The 19,515-nt window shown below is 47.1% G+C and overlaps 1 protein-coding gene across 1 annotated transcript in view; it reads left to right on the plus strand.

Annotated features, from left to right (window-relative positions):
• NUAK1 (NUAK family kinase 1) overlaps nt 1-6,192 on the plus strand; it is a 73,197-nt gene extending 67,005 nt beyond the window's left edge. Inside the window, exon 7 of the mRNA XM_019446663.2 lies at nt 1,519-6,192. Within this exon, the coding sequence (XP_019302208.1) occupies nt 1,519-2,672 (1,154 nt within the window). The 3' untranslated portion in view covers nt 2,673-6,192. The remainder of the gene's footprint in view (nt 1-1,518) is intronic.
• Nucleotides 6,193-19,515: the final 13,323 nt, after the last annotated feature.

The raw sequence follows: 19,515 nt of genomic DNA on the forward strand, positions 1-19,515 counted from the left end.
TATGGTGGGGGGGGGGGCATTTTACACGGTGAAATCACCAAAAAACAAGGACAAAAATATGGAAAAAAATGGACTATTACAGGCTGTAAAAAGTACACATTTTTACAGTATGAGGGTAAGAAGAAGGCAGGGCGTCATCACCTCCTTCGAACTCAGCTGGGAACACACATACAGGCTGGGGGTGACTCAAATTTTTGCCACTTTGCAAATGTATACAAATGACAGGGAGAGTGGCCGGGTATTGGTTTTGGGGTTACAAATCCATTTTAGTGAGCAGGAGAAGGTGAAGAATGAGGGTTGACTCTTGACTACTGTGTTATACATATATGTATATATGTAGATGCTTATTTATTTATTTATTTATTTAAATAGGCCAGCCTGGTGTTTTTTGTTTTGTTTTGTTTTTTTTTAAGAAATTTCCAGGTGACCCTCGCGGTGGTCTTATTTGCCTCATCGGCTAACCAACACACAAACACAGTTCCTGGCACATTGCAGGAATTTAGAAGATATTTCCTGAATGTCTGAAGGGAACGATCATCCTGTTACTTTTCAGGGGTGTAGCTCACCCCTGGTCTCATTGCCTGGCCCCCACCAGCTACTCATTAGCCTACACAAGCAGCTGAGGGGGAGGTGGGGCCTGGGAAGTTTAGATCCTTCCCAGGATCTAATTCAACTCCCATTGGGGGAAGCACAGTTTGATCTGAAAAGTCAATTTATAAGCTGTGAGAGTCAGTTGGTTCCTGTGGCCTCCTCAACATCCCTTTGGGCCTTTCCCCTAATCCTCTGGCAGCAGAGATTTGCACATGGTATGTCTCAGCCAGGCTATAAGCAGATAGCAGATCTAGATGAGCTCTCGGATCTGACAGCTCGGTAGGCGTCAGCTTATGTCAGAGAGGGAGAAGAGGTGAGCTCACCGGGTGTGGGTCTCAGAACCTGGCCAAGGCCCGGGGTCAGGCCAGCCTTGGGGATGGCCCCTCTCCCTGCCCAGGTATGCCAGATGTGAGCCCCTCTCCACCCTTCTCTGTCTTTCCTTCTCTGATGAGGAGCCTTTTTCTCACCATCTCAGCCCTCAGTTTCCTTTTCATGCTGACACACTTTCCCCATGACCTTGAGCATGGTGTGTTTCCACGAGCCTACCTTGGAGGTCGAAAGAAAAGCCTCGGTAACCTCCACCTGTTTTCCCTTTTGGTAAAACGATAGCCACCGAAGGAATGATGGGGCCTGCTTGGGGTCGGGTCTGGAATCTGTTCTGGTTACCTGGACTTCCCCATTTAATGAAGATCTGAGCTGATGGAGAGCTTGGTAGTTCTAGGACATTCCTTTATTTCTATGGAAAAACGTGCCAAGATGTGACAATGCACTGGCCTGTGGTTCTGCGTCCTGATGATGCTTTTGATGTACTGTCTGGAAGACATTGGCTCCCATTCCCTGGTAGGGTCTCCTTACCCCTACAGTGGTGGCCCCGTCAAGGCCAAAGGCTTCCGTGCGACGTATCATTCTTCCTCTCTTGTCCCACAGACGCTCGAGGACTCATTCGGTGGATGCTGATGGTGAACCCCGATCGCCGGGCCACCATTGAGGACATCGCCAACCACTGGTGGGTGAACTGGGGCTACAAGAGCAGCGTCTGTGACTGTGACGCACTGCACAACTCCGAGTCACCGCTCTTGGCTCGCATTATCGACTGGCATCACCGTTCCACGGGGCTGCAGGCCGAGGCTGAAGCCAAAATGAAGGGCCTGGCCAAACCCGGGGCCTCAGAAGTCATGCTGGAGCGGCAGCGGTCACTGAAAAAGTCCAAGAAAGAGAATGACTTTGCCCAGTCTGGCCAGGACTCGGTGCCCGAAAGCCCATCCAAGCTGAGCTCCAAGAGGCCCAAAGGGATCCTGAAGAAGCGGAGCAACAGCGAACATCGCTCCCACAGCACGGGCTTCATCGAAGGCGTGGTCAGCCCTGCCTTGCCCTCTGCTTTCAAGATGGAGCAGGACTTGTGTCGGACTGGTGTGCCCCTCCCAAGCTCCCCCGAGGCAGAGGTGCCGGGTAAACTCAGCCCCAAGCAGTCGGCCACGATGCCCAAGAAGGGCATCTTGAAGAAGACCCAGCAGAGAGAATCGGGGTACTATTCTTCCCCAGAGCGCAGCGAATCTTCCGAGCTGTTGGACAGTAACGATGGGCTGGGCAGCAGCATCCCATCCCCCAGCCCCCCAGACCCAGCCAGGGGCACTTCCCACAGCCTCTCCTGCCGCAGGAAGGGCATCTTGAAACACAGCAGCAAGTACTCAGCAGGGACCATGGACCCGGCCCTCGTCAGCCCCGAAATGCCCACACTGGAATCCTTGCTGGAGCCCGGCGTCCCCGCCGAAGGCCTCTCCCGGAGCTACAGCCGGCCCTCCAGCGTCATCAGTGACGACAGCGTCCTGTCCAGCGACTCCTTCGACTTGCTGGACTTGCAGGAGAATCGCCCTGCCCGCCAGCGCATCCGCAGCTGCGTCTCTGCTGAAAACTTCCTCCAGATCCAGGACTTTGAGGGGCTCCAGAACCGGCCGCGGCCCCAGTACCTGAAGCGGTACCGGAACCGGCTGGGAGACAGCAGCTTCTCCCTCCTCGTGGACATGGACGATGTGACTCAGGTCTACAAGAAAGCGCTGGAGATCTGCAACAAGCTTAACTAGCTCCCCAGGGTGCAGGGGGTGGGTTGTGGGTGGGTTTTGGGGGAGGAGTGGGAGCAATGACTTGTGCTTGTGAGCTGGTTACCTCTTTGCTGGCCACGATGATAGACTGAAAAAGGATTGGTACCATCTTGCTTGGCCAAGTCCGCAGCCTTGCGCCACACCTGAAAGGGAGAAGTGGGTTCTCTGCCAGTCCTGCCAGCTGCCAGTCAGAATTTGGGTCCGAATTGGCATTTACTTTGAGGCACCTCTCGGAGGACCGGCTGTCCGGGGGAGGTGGTGGTGGCCAGCGCTAAGAGGGTGGGGAGGAAGCATATGGGAGCGGGGGCATCTCCCTAAACATCATCCAAATGCTTCTGGAGGAGGGGCAAGAGAGCCTGGGGCCGTCTGCTTGGGGTGAGCTCAGAGCTTGCTTCTCTCCTCCTCACATTGGCAGGCTTGGTCTGACTGCATGGGGTCGGCAAGTAGATTTCAGCAACCTGAACTTGAGTCAGTGATCTGTTGATAGTGGCTGCCGGGGGTGCTGGTTCGAGTCGCCTAGGCACAATGGGAAGGAGTGTCGTGATTGAACCGCAGTGGTGCCACGGGATTGGAAAGAGAGGGTGGTAGTGCCCGCGCCACGTAGTCGCCATCCTGGACCCAGCTCAGCCCTGGGAGTGTTGGGTCAAGGCATCCTGTGGGCTCTGTGTTTGTCCTTCATGCCGCTAGTGTGACCTTTGTTAATTTGCTAGTCTACCTGGAATGGAAGACAGGGCTTCGGTCAGAGGAGAATGCTCTGAACACTGCTAAGGACTTAGAAGAAAGAGTCAGCCCGTGGTGATTTGGGGGCTTTTTTTGCCGTCTGCCTCTTCTTTCCTGATGTCTGCCTTGCTCTTCAGCACAGCCTTCCGAGGATGGACAGGGAAAAAGTTGGTGGCATCAGAGGTCAAACCATGGTGTGTAACTGAGCTCGGGACCCTCTGTGGTCTTTGGGCAGATGAATGGAAATTGATCCTCACCAGCAAGGGGGCAACTTGTCGCTTTCTTTAACATCTCACTGTTAACTGGAATGCTGCCTCTGGGGTTCTCACCTGCACGAATTGGATGTGATGTTGCCATAGGAGTCACGGGCTCAACCATTTACCCTGTTTGCTAATAGCAGATGGGTTCCCATCCACCGAGTGTGGAATCCACAGAGGCAGGTGAGTTTGCTTCCAGGGAGTTTGTGTTTGGTGTGGGATATTTGGATGAGAAAAGGAAAGTTAGGCAGAAGGTACTCCCTCACCAACCCCCCCCCCCCCCCCCCGCCCATATCTAAGTATTCTGTCATGGGTTTGAACTCTTAGGCTTTGGGGGAAAAGAAAGCTGAATCCATTCAAATGAATAAGGTGTTGAAAGAGCAGAGTGGGTTGGGAGAAAGCGTACAGGAGAGGGAACATTTCCCAAGGAGCCATCCAGATGGTTCTGGAGGAGGTAGGAAAGAGGTGTAGCAGGACTCTTTGGTTAAAAAGTAATATAACTAAGTATTTAACTTCTGGACCCCCAGACTGCCGGTGGTAAGATGTCAGTCTCACAGTGGGACATCTTCAGATACTGGGTATGGAATTAGTGGTTTCTTTGGGGAATTTGGGATGACTTCAGATCCTACTGGCCTGGGAAAATTGAACCCTTTGATTCAAGATGGCCAACCTCTGGTAGCCACATAGATATATAAGGAGGACTAGTCTTGGGGGTATTTTTGGGAAAACCAATAGACAGTAGTTCATAAAGAGATGAGAAAGAATTCACCTTAAGGCACTGAGAACAGTCATTGGAATGAAAGTGCCCTTTTCTTGAGGAGATGGCTCCAGTTGCCCCCTGTCGCTAGCTCTGGGGTTGTGGCTTGTGCGTGCCTTCAGGTTGAACTGAGCGGTGCATTACGGGAAGCTTCTCGATTTTCTTTCCTTCAATGCCGCCTCCTTCCTGAACTCCAGTATAGGTTCAAAGGGAAAAGAATCTGTAGATAGCTAATTGTGTGTGGGGGATGTGTGGGTGCATGGAGGGCATCCTGCAGCCTGTGAGTTCCCCACTCCATGTCTCGTTTCATGCAACCTTTTCTGAACAGCCTATACTGCCACCCTGCTGGTCCGTCATGCGTGGCAGCTCGGCCAGCCTAGTTGGTGGCTGTCAGTATGACTTAAGGTATAACACCTATGAAGGTATAGCGCCTACCTACTGGTTGATGTTTTTTTCCTTTTGCCAAGTGATTGCATTTGTTTAATATTTTCCATCCTTCTAAAATGACACTATTAAGGAAAATCACTCTGCTTCTCCCCCTCCCCGCAAAGCCCCACACCTGCATGTTCTCTTTTGTCAATAAACACCAACAGTGGGTTGTGGCAAAGACAGCCTCCACCCAGAGGCGGAGGTTCCGAGCTGAGTCCTGGTGTGCTGCTAACCAATTGATGGCCTTAGGCACCTGCAGTGTTTTGAGGGCTAAATTCTCCCTTCAGCGAGGGCTGGAGGGGTGGATTAGCCAGTCTCTCACGCCCTGCCTGGTTCCGACATTCTGCTAACATCCTGTGATTCTAGATGCCATGTTGACTGTGTCCTTTCAAGGAAAACCTTGGAATAGAGAGAAGAGCTCTTGACAAGCAGCTCCCCTGCTTCCTGATTAAGTCCTATCATCCCTACCAGTCAATCCCCAACCAAGGAAGTCATGCTCGATTCATTTCCATGGAATTTACAGGTGAGAGACACTTTCATGACCTGGTGGACCAAGCAGGAGAATCCATGTCAGCTGTCCTGGTCCTTTCCCTGCCTCTGTGGGCCTCTCGGTGTCTTAGTTTACACATCTGCCAAAGGAGTAGAATTCTACTTCTTTTTACAGGTAAATTTTAAGGCATGATCAGTTTTCAGGAAGTGCTTCAAGACCCTAGGCGAGATGAAAATGCTAAGTGCTCTCTGACTTTCCATCCCTGTTATAAGGTGCTGCTTCTTCAGATGATGGGGAGCCCTTTGCGGGGGGTGGGGAATTCAGGTGAGTGTTGCTCTGGCCTGCTGTCTTGAGTACAAATGTGAATGATCGACTGACTGCTTATTGCCAAACTGGAAATGTTTTGTAGGGATTTACTGGCATGGTATCATTCCTAGAAGAAGAAGAAAAAAAAAAAAAAAAGAGAGAGAAACTTGACTGCACATTTTTTTTTTAAATCCGTGTTGTGACTTTTATTTAATTTCTATTTTTTTTTGGTAATAAAAAGTTGACTTTTTTATTTGAATTTGTCTTTTTTTATTTATTGGTCTGAAAGGCATTTCAAAGGTATTATAATAATATATTGGTGTAATTTAATTGGTGCAACATGCTTTATGGCTCCAGTCAAAATTGGTTTTCATTCATTTGATTGGTTTGAGCCCAGAACAGCCTACAGGGGGGAAAAAGCTGGATAACCACCCAAAGTGTGTGTATTTTCATTGGAAACTGATTTTTGTTTTGTTTTTCATTTTTCGTTTTGTTTTGTTTCCGTTTTTATTTTTTAAATTAAATAAATTGCAATGAACTGAACTGAACTGGGACCTTGCTTCTTTATTTGCTTGTTTTCCTCTGAGTTAATTAAGTGACAGACTGGGTGTAAGTAGCGGAAACCCACCCAAGCTAGCTGAAACACAAAAGGGGAATTTATTTGAAGTTTTTGGAGAAGGAAATGCAGCTGGAACCAGCACTGGAGCAGTAGGAGCCAAGAGAACTCCAGGCCCTTTTATTCTGCCCTTCTTTGCCCACCAGCTTTCTTCTTCTCCTCCTTTTGTAACCTTGCTTTCTCCCTGATTTTATGACTTACCCCATACCTTGCAGGTAGTCTCAGTTCTGGGTTCCAGAAGAGACTACTGGCCCGGTTCCTTCAAACTGGACTGGAGTGAGAAAATGAATAATAAACAAGTAAACAAATAACCCACCCAAATTATAGATTGTAATAATTTCTATGAAGGATATGGATAGGGTACAGAGATAGAGAATTAAGGGAGGGGGTACCTTTTATAGAAAGAATAGTCAGGGAAGGTATCTCTGAAGAGGTGACATTTGGTAAGAGATTGGAAGAAGAACTAGTTCTATGAAGAGGGAGCATTCTAGACAAAGGGAATAGTATATGCAAAGGCCCTGGGGTCTTCAAAACAGAGCTTTACAGGGTTAATTTCTGGCCCATTGGCATAGGACAGTCCTGGTCCCGGGAGTCTGGTGTTTTGCTAAACATATGTGGTCAGGTTCTCACATGGACTGGCTATGATCATTTAGGACTCTGTGTACCCTTAATTACAAATGGCTGCCTCCTTTGACAGGTGGTCCCCAGATGAGATACATGCCATGACGTGCAATTTTAAATAAGAATATGTTTCCACTGCAGAAAAATCACTGCCAATTTATTGAAATTTATGGAGAAGATGTTTTTAATCCGCAGACTCATGCAGAGCTTGGGGCATGGAAGCAGAGCAACAGTAGTGCTCTATGAAGACCAGAAAGTTCAGACGAAGGGTTTCATGTCACAAAACCTGCCCCATGCTGTCACAACCGTCTAGTTCTGGTGGGAAATTGGGCGGCGGGGGAGGAATTGGCAGTCAATGTTTTTAAATTATGACAATTATTTTCCTAGTGAAGGAAACTTTATGGTGCTCGTCTCCACCTGACTGGGAATGTGCATTGCGTCACGACCCGCTAGTTTTTCCCCATCCAGCCCCTGTGCTGGTTTCCATTTGTGAATCAGTCGGGATAGGCTGTGTTATGCTAAAGTAACAAGTCCTGAAATGTCAGTGGCTCAATATGATCAACGATTATTTCTTACTGTCACCAAGTCCAAAACATGTGGGGCAGCTCTCTTTGTCATGTCTTCTCCACACAGGCGCTCAGGGATCTGAGCTTCCTCCATCCTGTGGGTCCGCCATCTTGGGGTCCTCCATTTCTAGCTATGCAAATGAGGGATAGAGAGACCACAAGTGAGGACCTTGTAAGGGTCAGGCCTGAATGTGTATACGTCACGTGTACCCTCCTCCCGTTGGCCACAACTCAGTCACCTGACTCCAACCTAATTTCCCGGGTAGTCTTTGAGCCTATAATACTTAAAAAGTGGAAAATAAAATGGAGTCAGATGGGCACATAACAACGGCTCTTCCACAGGTTATGTCTGCTCTCCACAGGGAGGTCCAGCACAAAGAAAAGTCATTTCTGTTGATATTAACTGAGTGCTTACTGTGCTGCAGGCAGTGTGCTTACCCTTTACATACATCATCCCTTTTAATGCTCCTTTAATGTTTCAATGTTTCCTGATCTCCATTGTTAAAGATGAGGAAACGGTGTTGGAGACGTGCAGCATCTTGCCTGAGTCACCCAACTATTAAATGTGGAGCTAGATTCAAGCCTGGCTGACTAGCTTCTGAGCCTAAGCTCTTAACTGCTGTGTTGTGCCCCTGGGATGATCCTTCCTTAAGTCAAACTCCTTGATCATAAGGCCCTTCTTGTCACTATCCTTGTCCACGTAAATGGCATTTTCCTGCAGGAGCTAAATGGACACAATCGGGAATGAAGACACGGGCCCAAATCAATGCACTCTCCGAACAAATATGGTGTCATGGTCTAGAAGATTTCATCTCAGTAGATAAAATTAATAGAGTGGGTTCAGGCGTCTTAACTCCTCTTGAGTGGAACGGGATGGAGAATGAGTCCTTCTCTATTCTGAGCACATGCTGTGGCTCCAAACTCAGTAGTAGGCCTTCAGTGGCTAGATTTCTTCTGTCCAAAGATGTGTATTCACACACACCCAACAGTGCTGTATAAACTCTCTCCTGTGCTGATGTGTCATCTCAGGGGAGCCCACTATCGGAGGGCTGAAAGCTCAAAGCAACTGCTTTGGAGTCACATGGAAACACAGGATGCCAGGCTGGCTGCACGGACCTGCTTGGCATCAGGCATTACGAAAACTTCTATCACAAAAAACAGAACATCACCGTGTTTTCAAAACCTAGAGCAAGGTGACAATACAGGCATGGCCTCAAATCAGACTTCCAGAGGAACACCTCCCTGTCAGGAGAAACTGAGGGTGGGGAACAGCTCATTTTGGAGGCAGCTGGAGAAAAGGGGCTCCAATAATATAGCTATCCTGAGAAAGTACTTCAAATAGAAATTTGTGAATCGCTGAAGCTGAAAAACATCTGATGCGGCAGTGCCTGGGGCATTCCAGAAGCTTCAACCATTAGGCTTTGGAGCCCAGACAAAAGGATGTGTGCAGAGCAGAAAGCCAGATGCAGACCTCTGAACCAGGCCTGCTGGTCAGCTCCTAAGAGGCCATGGTTGTGGGTTCAGTCCCTGTGGGTTACAGATGGTTCCTGGCAGGGGAAGCTGCTTAGACTGGCTTCTCATAAACATGTAAATCTGGGCACCATGGTGATAAAGTAAAGACTCGTGGAGGCTTGGGAAACATCAGCTCCCCTTTTCAGAGAAACAACTCATAATCACATGCTCAGATCCTTTTGGGATCCAGAATCGTGGGATGCTGCTGCCCTTGAGGCTGTTGGAGCTAATGAGAGAGCATCTTGACATGTGCTTCTTCTGTGTCCAGTGCCCCACTGGAAAGGGAGGGTGCAGAAATGCGTCCTGGCTCTTTACGTTTCCACTGGAAGTGACACATGGCGCGGTGCTCACATCTCATCTCTCCTCATCACTACGACCTAGAATGCTAGAGGCTGCTATTATTCCATTATCTGTACCATTATAAAGGGGGTGTCTTTTTAAAAATAAGCTTTATCGAGGTACAATTCACATACAATAAAACATACGTGAGTTTAGTTTTGAGGAGGTTTTGAAAAATGAGTATGTGCACGTGATCACCTCCAGAGTGAGGATAGAGAACATTTTCACCACCCGCAAGTCTTTCTAATGCTTCTTCCCAGTTTGTCTACGCTCCACACCTTTGGTCTTAGGCAAACTCCCAATCTGCCTTCTGACACCATCTCATATAAATGAAAGTTTTCAGCATGTACTCATTTATGTCCAGCTTCTTTCATTCAGCCCAACGCTTTTGAGATCCATCCATGTGGTTGCAAGTAGCCGTAGTTCATTCCTTTAAAAATTTTTTTTTATTTATTATTTTTGAGAGAGTGAACAGGGAAGGAGCAGAGAGAGAGAGAGAAAGAGAGAGGATCCGAAGTGGGCTCTGTGCTGACAGCAGGAAGCCCGATCCGGGGCATGAACTCATGAACCATAAAATCATGACCTGAGCCACAGCCAGATGCCTAACGAATGAGCCACCCAGGCGCCCCATGTAGTTCATTCCTGTTTATCGCTATGTGGTATTCCATTGTATGAACATACCACCACTTGTTATTACGAACAAAGCTTCTCTCGACATTTGCGTAAAAATCCTTATTGGGACATATGTTAGCATTTTCTTGGGTAAATACCTAGGAGTGGAATCGCTGGATTTTATGGTACATGTATGCTTAACTTTAAAAGAACCGCAGAGTTTTCTATAGTGGTTGTACCGTGTGACAGTATTTCCGAAAACATAGGCGAGTTCCAGCTGCTCCATATCTATTCCAACGCTTGACGTTGTCAGTCTTTTTAATTTTAGTTACTTTAGTGGGTATGTAGTATCTCATTATAGTTTTAAGGTGAATTTTCCTGATGATTAATGATATTGAGCACCTTTTCATGTGCTTTTGGGCTGAGTGTCTTCCTTTGTAAAGTATCTCTCCAAAATTTTGCCAGTTTTAGAAATTTGGTTGGTAATATTCATATTATTGAGTTGTAGGAGTTCTTTATATATCTAGACACAGGCTTTTATGAGATATATGTTTGCAGATATTTTTCCCATTCTGTTTGTTTGCCTTTGTATTTCTTAACAGAGTGATTTGAAAAGCAGATGTTTTGAATCTTGCCAGAATCCTTTTCATAAAATACTCAATGGTTTGTGCTTTTCGTGTCCAAAGAAATTTTTGCCTACACCAGTGTTGCAGATGTTTTCTCTGTTTTCTTCTAGTAGCTTTACATTGAATTTTTTACACTTAGGTGTATGCTCCATTTTGAGGTAAACTTTTGTTTACCGTGTGGGAAAGGGTCGAGTTTCATTTTTTTTACATACAGATCTTCAGTTGTTGGAGAGCAATTTGTTGAGATGGCTATGCATTATTACTGGTTTTCTTTTAAATGACCTTAAAATGACCTTTTAAATGAAGAAACAAATAAATAGAATTACCTTAAAAATTAAAAATCAGACAATATCTTTCATATTTACACATAACTTTATGTTTGCTGTGTTTTCTATCCTCTGTGTTCCAAGCTGCCCGTTGGTATCATTCTTCTTCATGGAGAACTTTCATCAACATTTCTTCTAGTAAAGGTCAGCTGGAGACTACTTCTCTCAGGTTTTCTTTCTTTGAAATAAAAATCTTTGTTTCAACTTTATTTTGCAAAGATATTTTTTCTGGTTATAATATTTTAGGTGATCATTTTTGTCTCTTGTTCCTCAAAGTTATCACTCCATTATCTTCTAGTTTGCATACCTTCTGATTAGAAGTCTGTGATCATTTTTCTCTCTCTTCTCTGTGACATTTTTCTTTTCTGTGCAACACCTAATATTTTTTATTTATTATTTTTTCCTTTGGCAATTTGATTATGATTTCTCTTGATACTTTGTGTATGTGTGTGTGTGTGTGTGTGTGTGTGTGTGTGTGTTTAGCCTTCTTTGGGTTCATTGATCTTATGTCTATAAGTTTATAGATTTCATCAAAACTTGTATTTAAAACTTTTTTTAATGTTCCATTTTTACTTCTGAGAGAGACAGAGACAGAGTGAGAGTAGGGGAGGGGCAGAGAGAGAGAGAGGAGACACAGAATCCAAAACAGGCTCCAGGGTCTGAGCCATCAGCCCAGAGCCCCATGTGAGGCTCAAACCCACAAACCACGAGATCATGACCTGAGCTGAAGTTGGATGCTTAACCAACTAAGCCACCCAGGTGTCCCCAAAAGTTGGATTTTTAAAATTTCCATTATGTATTCAAGTACTTTTAATATTTATTCCTCTTCTTCCTCTCCTTCTAGAACTCCAGTTACATACATGTTATGCCACTTGATATTGTCGACATTTCTGACAATGAGGCTGTTGACATTTTTCAATCTTTTTTTCTCTCTGTGCTTTGTTTTGGATTTTTTTGGTGTGTCTTCAAATTCACTGATCTTTTCTTTGATAGTGTTTAATTTGCTCTTAATTCCACCCAGTGAAATTGTATTTCAGATTTTGTGTTTTTCATCCCTATAAGTTCCATTTGGTATACATATGCATTCAGCAATGTCTCTGTACTCTGGCTGGTGGAAACATGAATATTTCCAGCCCTGGGTGAACTCTGAGAACTGTTTAGCTTGTAGCTTCCCAGTGATGATTCTTCTTCTTCTTCTTCTTCTTCTTCTTCTTCTTCTTCTTCCTGTTATTTTCCTTTGCCCAGCTTCATGGGCTTTCTCCCTACACATGCACGGATCAGTATTTATCTGAAGTCTCAGTATCCCCATGCAGATTTCTGGAGCTCTTTGATTGTATAGTGCCCTCCTTTCCAGTACTCTGTGCCCTACAATCTAGCTGCCCATGGCCTTCATGATCTCTGTTTGGGTTCCTCCTTCTGGGGAAGAGATTTATCATAGAAATTTCCCCCAGGTTAAGCTGGTATAATTGGAGGGTTTACCTTGTGTTTTCTTTTCTACCGGGGATCATAGTTCTACATTGCTTGTTGCCTGATGTCTGAGCACAATTGTTTAATATAATCTGTTCTGTCTTGTATTTTGTTTTTACAATGGGGTTAGGAGGTATTTCATAGGAGTTTCTCCTTCATAGATAGAAGAAAAGTTGAAATTAAGCCATTTGCCCAATCACAGAGATAGGCGATGGCAGAACTGGGTCTTAAACTCATATATGACAAACGTCAAAGCCTATGTTTTTCACTCTTTTTTTTTCTTTAATATTTATTTATTTTTGAGAGAGACAGACTGTGAGTGAGGGAGGGGCAAAGAGAGAAGGAGACACAGAATCCGAAGCAGTCTCCAGGCTCTGAGCTGTCAGCACAGGGCCCCATGGCTCGAACTCATGAACTGTGAGATTGTGACCTGAGTTGAAGTTGAACACTTAATCAACTGAGCCACCCAGGGGCCCCCTATGTTTTTCACTCTTATCAAGATCCTGTTCTCCCCCCAACCTCTCTCTCTCTCTCTCTTTTTAAAATATCACATTCCAGAAAGAAGTCAAGTAAAAATTCTATCAGTGAAAAGCAAATTGGTTATTTTGCTTGCTGGTAATTTCAGTAAAAAGGGTTAGCCAGGGAGTTTGCTATTATAGTTGGGCTGCTTCTCAGAGGTGCCATTGCCAAAGTGAGCTTTCATTTATTTTCTTCCCCGGTGAGTGAGTGGAGAAAGCGTGGGACAGCTCTTCATTTATTTGTTGACTCGTTTACCAATTCTATCATTGATTCATCCATTCAAGATTATTTATGGAACACCTACTGTGTTCCGGGCACTAGGCTTCTCTTTGAGAGGGGAAGGGAGAGGGAACTCCTAAAGATCTTCTTTCACTGTCTTTCCCCCTCTCCTTGCTCACTCCCCCAAACCTTTAACGTGAGCATGTGGAAAGGGCCCAGATGGTGACACTGTAGGTTTGTCTCTCCCTGGATTCTGGTGGAGCTTCTGAGTGGCTAGGAGGGAAGTTAAGGCCTCTTCCCATATTAAAATAAGCACCAGGATCCCTGGGAGGATATCACACATTAAGCTATTGTCAGCTGAACCTTAGCCAGCCATTAATGTTTCAGGAAAGATTTATTAAGTGCTAACTGGGAGTAAGAATGGAGAACAGCACAGACCCCTTGGGAATCCTTGGGACAGAAGGCGAAGGCAAGGGAATTCTCACAAGAAAGGTGGCAAGAGAGACTGAAATTTTGCCTCAAGCTGAGCCGTCTAAGGGTCTGGCTCTTGCCCTCTTCGGTCTGGGTGTCATAATGACAACCAAGGTGAGTGACATCTAGTAGGTTACGGGTCCCCCCCAAGCTCATTTTGTCCTGTCTCTTGATAGTCCCTGGAAGTAAACATCAACACCGCAGAAGAGATGGAAGCTTGGAGAAGGGAAGTCACGGGCTCAAGTCATGCAGCTGGTAAGTGCATGGTCTGAACCTGAACTCAGTCAATCTGACTACGGGGATTCCCGTCCCAAGTCTGCTCTGTCATCTGAAAATGCAAAGTTGCTTGCTTTGACCAAAAAATCTCTGCCTTCATTACCCCTGCCATCTATTAAGCATTTTGCATGTGCAACCCCTCTACACAGCACTACGTTTTGTGCCAAAGGTCATCTGGGCTCATGCGTGTCCTCCAGATGTTTGTGGCCCATCTTGGGAACCAGTTCTTCCCCTTTGTGGCTGGTCGGTTGGAATGGATGTGAAAAGCAAGTCTGGCCAACGAGCGCCTGGGAGACCAAGAAATGACAAACAAAAGGACACAGAGATGTTCTCATCTTAAAGCTCTGCGCTCCATCTGGGCAACTAAATTGGGCAGAAAACGCTTCTGAGGAGAGCAGGAACAAAGCGATAGCCTATCATTGGTTTGCTGCCGTTGGAAAACAAAATGCAACGTATTTGCAGGGTGAGGTTGCAAGGCTGTTTACAACAGAGGCACCGGCAGGCCTCAGATGAAGGCTAGATGGGTTAATGAAATAAACGCACTTCCTGCTTCCCCTTGATTTATATTTCTAAGCTTGCACTCCATAGTAATTCAATAAAGCTGAAATGGCAGGAATGTCTGGCAGATTTTTTGAGAATATGATACTTGGCTCATTGTGGTGCTTCAATTTCAGTGTCTGGATAAGAGAGCGACACCAAGGGACATCAGAAACAACTTTTGTTTTTCTCTTTCAGCCTTTACTGTCGCAGCACAGCTCACTTCTTCTCAACTTTATTCATGTCAAAGTAGCAGGTTATTTATTGAAAGCTTCCTGAAGATTATGGTCTAGTTGAGAATGATGAGGTTTTCACTGCCATTAGCAATCATGGTCCTTACAATTTGGAAGTTTATGCTTCAGCTCATGATTTTTCTTTTCCTCTTGATGTAACAAGAGACTTTAGCTCTGTCCTCTGAGCAATTCTGGGATGGATCCTCACGGTCCTTTTCCTCTGTTAGTGGCACAGGGACTGTTTGAAATCGCTGCCTTGTATGCGTATGTGAGATGTGCATGGGGGGAGGGGACAATGAAAGGGAGGGAGGGAGAGAGACAGAGAGAGGGACACAGAGAAATGTATCAGTCTTAGACGAGCCTGTTTAGTTTCCATTCTAGTAGCTTTTGTTGAATAATATTCTGTCACTGAAAGCTCTATAATACAAATCTGCTCTTTTTGTTGGTCCTGCACCACTTTCTGTGGGGATCAACCACTCCCAATGCAAGGTGGCTCCAGGCGGGCGTCACCTTCTACCCTGAAGGAGGAATGAGCTCTTCACCCACCCTAACTGGTTGGATTTCTTTTTCTCCTGGACTCAATGATTGGTCCTGGGTTCACTCCAAAACAGAGCCCAGCAGTACCATGTGGGTGGTTAAGTGTGCATGTTGGGGTAGAGTGACTTGTATTCTTTTCCTTCTTTCTTTTCTTTTTGGAATGACCATGGGACTGATGGAAACCTAGAGATACTAATGGCAGCCAGTTTTATCACCAGGTGGTAAGAAAGATGACCTGAGAATGAAGCCAAGAGAGAACAAAACAGAACTAAGAAGGTAAATTAAATGTGTATTGTAGCTTTATTTGAACTCTTGGGTCCAGCTGTCCCTGAAGCAAACACTAACCCAGGACTTTACAATTATGAGACTTAGTCCCTGTTTTTTGCTTTGGGTTTTGGTTTTTGGCTTAATTAGTTTGATTTGGATTTCTGTCCCTTGCAACTGAAGGATTCTTGACTGATACAGTCTCTGAGCATAACATGGACTCAAAAGCCAAAAGAAACTCTTAGTAGAATAGTGGTGATGAAGACAAACTTGGCTTCTGCCCTCACATTGTTCATGGTCCAAAGGGCTGTCATTTCAATGGCTGTATTAGTCAGAGTTTTTAGCTTCAGACACTTCAGACCAAGTTCTGGTTCTTTTATGCAGAAATGGAAATTATTGAAGGTTATTCAGTAAACACAGAACCTTCAGGAAGGCCAGACTTTGAGACTATAGGTGCAGAAACAGAATTCTGTTGTAGAACTTGTCAGGAGGGGACCCCCCCCCTCCCCAGCCAGCCCCAGTGGTCATAGACATTGCCCCCTGCACTGCCAACATCTGACAGGGTAATGCTGGGGACAGGCCACTATTAACACAGTATCTGTCACGGTGACTGCTTCTGAAAATTGGAGGTAGCTGCCACCACCTTTCCTAGAATAGACCCTCTGTGGGGTCTGTACCTGGGTCAAAGCTAAGCATGGATTTGGTGGGGACGAGGTTGCATGCCTGCACTCTGATGGCAGTGGAAGTGATTACCCGGTCTCTCTAGTAACCTCTACGTTGCATCATGCCTCACAAGATGGGGACGTCTTTGGACATAGCACATGCCTTAAATATGTTAGGTAGCCAGATAGGATGACAAATCCCCACAGTGTTGACCATATTAGGGAAGGTTAAGTTTGAGCACATACCATCTTCAGCCCCAACTCCAAGAACTATGAAGTGTGCTGCATGGAAGGCCCAGGTCGGACGAGCTTTGCAAAGTAGGTGCATGTGGCCTTTTTCCCCACGAAGCCACACAACGAACGCTGATTCTTTCCTGCTTGCAAATTACCTTCTAGTAGAATCATAATAATAAACATGAGACAAAATTAACTTCCAGTTTGAGATTGATAAGGCAGCGAATAATCTCACTTTTTCTACTCTCAGCTCTGAGTCTATGGAGAAACCCACCTAGGTAGTTAGCTTGATTACTAGCTTTATTGCTGATAAAGAAAAATTAGAGGCTATGGCTTGGGCCCTCGGCCATATTGGGGCTTTTGCTCTTTCTGTCTTTAAGGGAGGCAGGGAGAGGTGGAGAAACTGGATGGACACAGCCTCCTCCATGCAGGATGTATCACCTGGGACCAGGGGAAGAAACTGAAATTCCTGTGGGCAGATGGTAAGAAAAGAGTGACCCCAAATGGCCCCAGGGGAGCTTGCCCTATGCCCCTTTTCCCGTCTGACCAGGCAGATAATTGCTGCGCACCATGGGAGAGAGGAGAAAAGGTAAGGACAGCGTGTGCCCCTCTTACCAATATTCCCTTCTGTCAAGAGGGAGGGACATCCGCCCTCCTCTGTCCAAACAGGAGCAGTAAATGCTCTCCTGGTACCATCATTACTTGAGGTCTTCCTCTGTGTCAGACAGGCTACTGAGCACTTTATAAAAATGATCTCATTGAATTCTCATGAAAACCTGATGAAATGACCCAATAAGAGCTAACACATATTTAGTGTTTATGCCAGGAAATGTTCTAAGCCCTTGGCATCTATTCACTCGTTTCTCACCAGCAGGGTTCTGGCACGAAATAGGATAACTTGAGGAGATTTTCATAAAAGGACAGTTTCTGGGGGTATGGTTAGGGAGTAGGGCAGACGCCAGGGAACTTCAGTACCCAGGGGTAATGAAGAAGGAGTGAGGATGGGGCGGGTCCTGGGCTCTAGAAGGACACAGCTATGTCAGGAAGGCCTCCGTGACAGGCGCTGTCATCAGGCAAAGCGGCTGGCCAGAGGTGACCACTGGAAAAGGCTGTCTCCTGTGCAGTTTTTCCAGCCCCACTTGGCCATGCAAGAACAGGCCTTCTCAGGCCTTCCCGGGAGATAAGGACCCTCTATGGCCCGTGCCAGGCTTATCCCCTTGTGTGGGAATATCTTCCCCTGTTTCAGGCAGGACGGATACTCTTTTGTCCAAAGCATGCATGTCATATGGTGCTTGGCCAACCCCACTGTTAATGATCTGTCCTCCATGGGGAGAGGAGAGTTGTCTTCTGCCGTGGCACAGAAGGGTGCCCAGAGGCCGACTTCCTTGCATTGGCCACTGGGAGAAACCTACCAGCCCTGGGGACCCATGCCCACTATTGAAGCTGACCTTGTTCTGTCTCTTCTCTGTGTATGGAAAGCATTGTTCTGTTCGGTACTTGGCTGTGTCATGTTCTTCTTGCAACTCCGGTACCAAGATGCAGGGGGCAGAAGCATTTAGAGTCCTTGCTGGGATTGGAGCTGGTGTGCGGAATTCTGCTCGACCGTGACCCTGTGGGGAGGAAGCTCAGAAATGACCACGCTGGCGGGGATCTCGGTTGGCATAGTTGCCACTGGTCACCTTGAGCAAAGTGGGGCAAGACGGAGGGTGTCTCTGGAGGGGCGGGTGGGAGGTGCCCAGCAGAGGCACATGCTGCCATTGTCCCTGTTTTCTAGACAAGGAAACCAAGGCTCAGAGCGGTCGGCCAGATAACAAGCCCAAGGATCTAGCAATAAGATGTGGCAAAGACAGATGACGGCTCGTTCCCCTCACTATACAGCTCGCGCTCACCAGTCCCCGTGGCGCCTCTGGCTGTGCCTTCTTGCCTCTGCCAAGAGACCCGCAGGCCCGCGTGCCAGGCTGGAGGAGGGGGACTGACATAGACTGGGTTTCATCTTTGTGTCAGACTAAGGGACTAGGCAGTTAATGTGACAGGCCCGTTGAGACAGGTGTTATGGGTTCCGTTCCATGTGTGAAGAACCTCGGTCTCAGAGAGGCTAAGTAACTTGCTCAAAGCCACACAGCTGGGTTATTAAGTAAGGTAGTAACCTAGGTCTGTCGGATACCAGAGCCCATGATCCTTCCATCGTGTCATGGGGCAGCGGCACGAGGCAATAGAGGAAGGGCGAAGGAGAGCGAGGCAAAGAAGCGCGGGACATTTGGAGAAGGTGGGCGGCAGTGGAGGGGCATTCAGGTGGCGACGACCCTCTTGGGGCTGGGAAGCATAAGGCGTGTGGGCAGGAATCCCGGAGTGCCATCTGGAGCTCCACGGAGCCCCAAAGCAGCATTTATTCCCGCAAAATCGGGACAGCAGGTGCATGCTGGGCTGTAGCTTCGCACGGAAGCACACGAGCCTTGTGCTCTGGGAAGAGGCGGCCGCGCAGGGTGCTGCCGCAGATGGGAGCCTAAATCGCGCGGCGGAGTGGCGCGGCCACAGCCAGCAGCATCTGACTCCCCGGCAGAGTGGTCATATGTTCGCCATGTGTCTCATCCTTCCTCCTTCGACTGCACTTTCTCCGGCTTCCTCCTCCCCTCTCACTTGCTTTCGCTCTTTTTTTTTTTTTTTTTTTTTTTGCTTTTTGCTTCAGCTGCGGTGTTCTCAGGTTTCGCCTGCATCCTCGCAGCGCTTGGGGATGCATGTTCACTTTGATACACTTCAGGCCTCTCCAGTTCATTGCGTTCAAATCAGAATCCCTTCCTCCCGCGCAGGAAACCTGCTTCCCGTCCTCGCTGGTTTCCCATTTTGCTTAATGGCACCGGATGTACAGGATGGAAACCTGGGAGGAGCCAGCCCTGCTTCCCTTCCCCTCCCCTCCCCCCTCCTCCTCCCCCTCTCTGTCTCCAGGCTGCCTCTCCTTCCACCACCACCACCATCACCTTGGCTTTCACCCTCACCTTCTCTCTCAGGAGCCGAACTCCCCAACTGCTTTGCCCCTTCTCACTCCTGCACGCAGGCACGCAGACTCTGGAGTTGTCATTCTAAAACATACATCCGACCCCACTTCAAGACATTTTCTAGGTGACATCGACCTGCTTAGCAAGGAGGGGCATTTCACGCATCGCAGAGTGGCTTTGGGAAGAAGGGTATGGTGGGCACGCTTGGGGCCCCCCCGAGATTCCAGCCCTAATGG

The sequence above is a fragment of the Panthera pardus genome, unplaced genomic scaffold, assembly GCF_024362965.1.
Source record: "Panthera pardus isolate Hobbes unplaced genomic scaffold, ASM2436296v1 HiC_scaffold_6, whole genome shotgun sequence".
Classification (NCBI taxonomy): domain Eukaryota; kingdom Metazoa; phylum Chordata; class Mammalia; order Carnivora; family Felidae; genus Panthera; species Panthera pardus.